Source organism: Caretta caretta, chromosome 4, assembly GCF_965140235.1.
Source record: "Caretta caretta isolate rCarCar2 chromosome 4, rCarCar1.hap1, whole genome shotgun sequence".
Classification (NCBI taxonomy): Eukaryota; Metazoa; Chordata; order Testudines; family Cheloniidae; genus Caretta; species Caretta caretta.
In genome coordinates, this window is record NC_134209.1 from 52648334 (window position 1) to 52654907 (window position 6574).

Here is a 6574-nt window from a genome sequence, read left to right on the forward strand (position 1 = left end):
CCATCCAAACAGCCGCCATATAGTAAGTAGTAAAAGTATTCTAAACCTCTTTGAATTTTAAGATGAGGGGAAATTTCATTAAGATATACTAGAAGATTCAAGTTCCCACTGACTTCAATTTTTACCCCTCGGGCCTTTTTAAATTCCCTATATTATGCAATCTTATTTTTAGTTCCCCCCTTCCCTCCTCCCTTTCATTTTATTAGTTTCTGGTCTCTTTTACTTCAACCTTTACTCCATTTTTTTTTTTTCATTTAAACTGTGCTCTGCACCTTTAAATCCACAAAGAATAAGGGTTTTACCTTGTTTCAGGAGCAAGGGAATCCCACAGAAGATTACATCTGTACCTGAGTTGCTCCTTTGTATAAAACACTTAGTGGTATCAGCAGAGCAGAGCAGAATCTTGTCACTGTCATAATGCTCCTGCTGGCACCAGTGGAAAAGATGTGTGTGCAGAAAGAGCATAGGCATGTTACTCTGCTGAGATTGGAGGTGTTCTGTGAGGGATAAGGAAATAGGATAAAAAGGAGAGGCAGACTCTTGCTTCTTCCTTCCTGCTTTCCTCCCTCCATTACTGGGTCTATATCCTGAGCCCTGAGCAGCAGAAAGGGGCAACTGCATTTGCTTCACTATTAGTGCTACAGCAAGCTCACTAGTGAAGCACCATGTACAGAAGTGTGATCTGAGAGGACAGGGAGGCAAAAAGCACAGACCTGGGAGGGAGACATTAAAAAGACAAAGAGGACTGGGAGAATCCAATACAAGAACTGAAAGTGTAACAGCAGGGAACACCGATTTAGGACCATGTTTAGTCTTCATTCCCTTGGCCAACAGGGACTATTTTCAATCATTTCACATTTAAACTTTGAAAACACAAACAGTCTATATAGTTTTGAAAGTTTATATAGTTTCAAAGTTTAAATACTCAGGATCAACCTAATATGAAAAACCGCTATTCCAAATTAGGACTTTACAAGTCATTTAAATAACCAATATATTTTTCAAGAAAATGAATACTGTACCAGTAATGTAGTGCTTGAAGCATAAGGGTAATTTTTTATTAATACTGCACATTGTTTCAACACTGGATGCTTAAAGTTAGGCTCAAATCCATACTGAGGCCAGGTCTACAATATAGGCTTCTGCTGGCATATTTACCTCAGTCAGGGATGGGAAGAGGTGTCATCCCTGACTGACACAGCTGTGCCGGCATGTCTCTCCCCTGGGGGTAGGTTTACTATACTAATACAAAGCATAGGTCTGCCAGTATAGCTGCATCAATATTAGAAGCACTTTATAAGTGCCAACTAACTAAACCAGCAGAGTGATCCAAGGTAGACAAACTAAGTTACATAAAGTGGTCCAATTTTCAAGCTTCTAGAATTTAGTCATAATGGAGTGTCTAAAAATAACATATGAACCTAACTTCAGGTACTCATTCCAAAAAACTCTTTGCCCCTGTTGAAGTCTCTTATTTTAACTTTAGACTTCTAACAAGTACAGATAGCATCACAGATTTGGTTTTTTTAAGTAAAAGCATAGCTTCATCTGACATTTTCTGCAATTAAATTAAATTTAAAGCTTTGATCCTTGCAGAGTCTTTTGAATCTAGAACATCTAAAGGAAACAGCAACAAGGAGTGATGGTAAGACAAACAATAATCTAAAGCAAAGAACTTCAGCTGCAAATGTGTTCATTCCCGAACTATTTTGTGATAGAAAAATGTGCTTATCAAGAGGAGTGCCCAAAAGCAGTACTACCAGCAGCAATTCCTTCTTTTAGTTTTACATCCAGTGACTGATATTTATCAGGAGGCCTGCTCAAGTTTTCCCACACTCTTGATCTCATTTCTCTTTCAATTGTGCATCCAGTTTTAGGAACAGTTTCAAAAGATTATAAATGGGTGGGAGAAAGAAGGTAAATATATTAAACTGAATGAATTAGTTTACTTGATTTTACCTTTTTGAAGAAAAGGAATTAAAAAATAATACATTTGAAAAGCCTCATTTTTCACAATTATACTGTTACAATTATATTGTTCACTATGCATAAATAGTTTTAAGCATCTGCAGCTCCTAATCTCTCTCGCCTTTTTAACTTTGTTTTTCAGTACCTTTACAATCTCAAATTCTCACATCCACACTTCAGTTTAGTACTCCCAGTGCTAGTAGTATAATTCCATTTCTCTGTTTACAGCTACCAGAAGTGAAAGTGACCAATACCTATCTTTAAATCAGGCACCAGCACTAGCCCCTGATGGGCAGAGTCAGTGGGTTCCATGCAGAAGCAGGGTTCTGCCCATGCAAACCCTGTTGCAAGTTCATAGCCTAGAATGGAAAATATTTTGTTTATAAATCTAAACAAGCTTATAATAGTAACTATTTTAAACTTTAACTGGGGGGAGCTGTGGGGGGTGAGGAAGGAAAAGAAGGTATGATCAACTTAATGCTTGTGAAAAATGTTGGTTTGAAAGCGCTGGAGACTTAAAATCCTATTTATCCACAGGGCAAAAACAGAACAGGTACTGTAAGGCAAGCTTGCCTCATTCCACTTTGCCAGTGTGATCAAGTACTGTTCTTCAGTTTCAGTGGCTATTTAGCTAACCCTTCGGCTGAGACTGAAAGGAAAAATTCTTTTAGTGATTTTCGTAATGTGGACATTAATCCACTTAGACTTCAGAGACCACTAAAACGTTCACACAGGCCACTTGACAGCCATGACGTAGCTACTGTTAACTTGGGAAAGTTTCATACTAATGACCTACTGGTAAAAATGCCAGTATTCCACTACAAATACTGTATTGAGTCACTGTCTTTACTGTTTTTTCCCTTCATTTTAATTGTTTACATTAAATTAATCTCTTATGCAGCTATACCAAAAAAAGGAGGGTCTAGTGCTGTGATCAATTATACACACCTGAAGATCTTTCTGTAAGTTGCTTTACAAACAATGATCATCAATGTTCCTTCTGCGGATAAAAAGCTTTCAAACAGTATGCTGAACACATTTTTGTATTGCAAGGAGCACTGATGGCAAAAACGAATACTGCAATGTTGAGCTAGTGATTGCACTCAGTTATTCAGTTTCTATGATTTTGCTAAAAAAATGAATGCACACATCTTAAAAGTTATTTCTACACAGAGTATGGATTCCCTAGTTTTTTTAAATATCAACTGAAAGAATAGTTATGATTCTCTACCACCTTATAGTGTGAAAAAGTGGTAATTCTGTAAGTAGTTATATGAATTTAGTGCTATCTATGCATATTTAAGTGGGATTGTTAAATTAAAATTAATCTTTTTCCTACCTGATCTTGTGGGATACAGGCCGGGGTTTGATGCAGGATGGCAATTCTTAAGGTCTACCTTGTCCACTATCCTGTCTGACAGTGGCAAGTACCAATACTGCAGAATTCTTGCAATTCCTCTGAACTATGGAGATGGGGGATAATCTGCCTTCCCCCTCCCCCATGGGCTTCAGTAGCTATTCTCTAAGGCCCTATCCCTCCAAAAATATTATAGCTCTGGATATTTTTTATATTCATAATTGTATTTTGAAAAGAAGATTTATGTGAGCTATGAGAACAGGAAGTTAGATTTTTCCCCCCCATGACAATTTTGGAAGCTATGAGAGCAATCCATAAACATCAACAAGCATATTTTTCCTGTCTGTAAGTGCTCTAGGCTCTTTGAATGAAAGGCACTATATAAACACAACATGGTTTTATTTTTACCTTTTAAATGCTTCAGCAGGATTCCTCTCACATTCCCCAGGTTGCAAGAGACTTTGAACTGCAGGATCTCTTAGTTTGTCTTCATATCCCTGGATGAGTCCACTGCGGCAGATTTGGGTAACTAAACCTCTAATAAACCCTCCCACACACAGTGTGTCAGAATCTTGGGCCCTGCAGAAGTGGAAAGCTAGAGCTTGGCGATGCAAGCCTCTTTGTAGGCTTGCAGGTGAGCTTGGCCACAATAATTCAGTACTGAGGGCTGTCTTCCCACTACCAGGCCCTCCTACCAACAACACCCCCCAGGCAGTTCCTTTCCCCGAGACAACACTAGCATTATTCCCAGAACTTGCTACAAGAGATGGTTTGTTGGCAGCAGTGTTGCTGCAGTTAGCTTTCTCCTGAAGGCAGTGCTGAAGCTTGTGGAAAACCCACTCCCTACAGTAAAACTGCTTCCCTTGTAGCAAGCTTGTTTGAGCCATTTTGTAGACCTTTGTCCCTGGGATTGGTCATAAGCAGCAATACATCTTCAACATCTTAAAGTCTGGATATAAGGATCCATCTTCTGCATGGAACCAGCCAAAGGGTGACAATGAGTTAACCCTTCTTGTAAAATAGCCTCTTTATAAGACAATCAGAGTCATTCCATTCAAATGCTTTATCATGATTAGAGTGTAGCTGTTCAACTGCTTATGTGGCGAAGCGATGCCTGGTACCAAAGGCTCAATAATACTTCTCATATGGCTCAAAAGGTAACAATTCCATGACTACACCTGTAGTTTATACAGTTGTGCATGTTCCCAGAGTACAGGAGACAATGCATCTGAAGAAACTGAAAGACTTTTTTTCAGTATGTATTAGATGCCTCTCAATTCCAAACATTAATCTTTCTGGATTCACATTGAGAAAAAGCTGTCCACAGTAAAATACAGCTTCTGAGGCGTCTCTACAGAAGATTTTTTTCTTCAAAATGTAAAATTTATATTGCAAACACGTAGATCTGTACCACTTCTTGTGAATTGGTCAATATAAATACCAAACCTTGCAGGCTTCATACATCTGGGCAAGTACCAGGGAAGTGCTTCAAATTATGGTCTCTTATGTAGCAGAGCTGAAAATGTTAACACCTCCTTAATGTAGGACAAGTGCTTCCTTCCAGATCTTGAATTCTTCCTCAACTCTTTCTCAGAGATCTCAATTGCAAGATGTCAAAAAGTTCTTCTCTGGACCTATGAAATAAAGAACAAGACAATGATTTTAACTCCAGCTGCAAGAAATCACATCATGATTTTACTATACATCTGCTAAAACCAAGAACTCATATTCCCCATTTGTACCAATTTCTGAAAGTCTTAAAGTTAATCTCAAACTTACTGAGGAGAAATAAGTTTAGTCAAGGTTCTCCTACTTCTGCTGTGGGTACGAGCTACCATTAGTCACATTCACATCCTTTGATTGGCTTTAAAGTGACCTCAAAACCACACCAAGGAAAGTAAGCCTCCCACTGATCCTAAGGAGACACATGCACCCTATTATCCTGAAAGTCCTTCCCTACCAACATTTGTTCATTTGATTATCCTTTTACTTGCTTTCTCTACTGCCAGGTGTATTTTTACATACCAGTGCTGTCCACAGCTCTCTTTACACACTTCTTTGTTCATGATTTGTATGCATTAGGGCACACAGCAGCCTCTTGGAGTCCCATTTTAATACATCCACCGCTAACAACCTATGGTTTATTCTTGTGCAGCACATTTCTGTTATCGGTACTATTCCCTCTGGCTGGGTTCAGTATTCTTTCTTTTTTGGTTCTTTGCTTTAGGTCCCCAGTGCAGGTTTTTACATTTCAGCTGATACACAGGCAGGGCTAAAGAGTCACTTCACCAGGTCCTGGCTGGTCGAGCTACATTTTTACACCAGGACTGTCGAAATGAGCAGCTGTGAGCTCTCCCCCCCCGTCTGCGTCTCATACACACCACACCAGAGACACACGCCCTGTCCCTCCCCCCGGCCCCACGCAGCAGAAACAGCCTGTGAGCACACAGCGCCCGGCACAAAGATCCCAGCCAGCAGCAGCCCCGCGCCCCTCCTCCTTCCCGGGTGTGTTCGACTTGTCCAAGCCCCTGGGCCCTCTGAACCACCCCGGCTCCCCGCCCGGCCCCGGGCTCACACCCGCGGCCACACGCCGGGTTTCGCCCTACCCCGGCTCGAGCGGCAGCCGCAGCTACAGACACAGGCTCAGCCCCCGCTCGCTCTGCCGCAGGGTCGGACGGAAGCAACGGCGGCGGCTCCGGCAGCGACTGCACCAGGAGCCGCCGCCGCCCGGCTCCCCCAGCCCGGCTCCTCGGGAAGGGGCCTCCGCGGCTGCTCGGTTACCTTCCCCGGCCACCTCCGCTCCCCGCCGGCCGCTGCTCCCGCACGGCGCGTCTCTGCCCCGTCCCCTCCCTTGTTCTCGCTGCCGAGCCCTGACGTCCGTGACTGTCTCAGCCCGTCTGGTCCGCTCGGCTCCTCCCTGACCCGCCCCAGCCCCTGCGCTCGGGCCGCGCCCCTTCCCCTCTCAGCCCCGCCTCTTCCCCCGCCTCTCGGCAGCGGCCCCGCCCCCTGCCCCTCGCGCGTGCGACGGCGGTTCGGGGGGGGCGTGGTGGGACAGATGCTGCGTGACATCTGGGAAAGAAATAGTTCGGGGCGGAGGGAGATGAGTTGAGTAGCTCGTATCCTTCTACCTCCTCATCACCCACCCTGCCCCCCCGCCTGGGGCTTTGTCCTGCAGCGTGCGTCGCCTGCCCCCCCCCAACTATCGGCAATAGCCGGGGATCTCAGCCCCGCCACCTATAGCGCGGTCGC

The 6574-nt window shown here is 43.4% G+C and overlaps 1 protein-coding gene across 4 annotated transcripts in view; it reads right to left on the reverse strand.

Moving 5' to 3' along the window:
* ANKRD50 (ankyrin repeat domain containing 50) overlaps positions 1-6241 on the reverse strand; it is a 50873-nt gene extending 44632 nt beyond the window's left edge. Inside the window, exons 1-2 of one of the 4 annotated variants that reach the window (XM_048847274.2) lie at positions 6107-6241; positions 3734-4959 (exon numbers count right to left, since the gene is read on the reverse strand). In XM_048847274.2, coding sequence (XP_048703231.2) covers positions 3734-4212 — 479 coding nt within the window. In that variant the 5' untranslated portion in view covers positions 4213-4959; positions 6107-6241. Of the gene's footprint in view, positions 1-302; positions 498-3733; positions 4960-5350; positions 5663-5931; positions 6012-6106 lie in introns of those variants that run through there. The other 3 variants (XM_048847275.2, XM_048847273.2, XM_048847276.2) reach the window with 3 other exon arrangements.
* Positions 6242-6574: the final 333 nt, after the last annotated feature.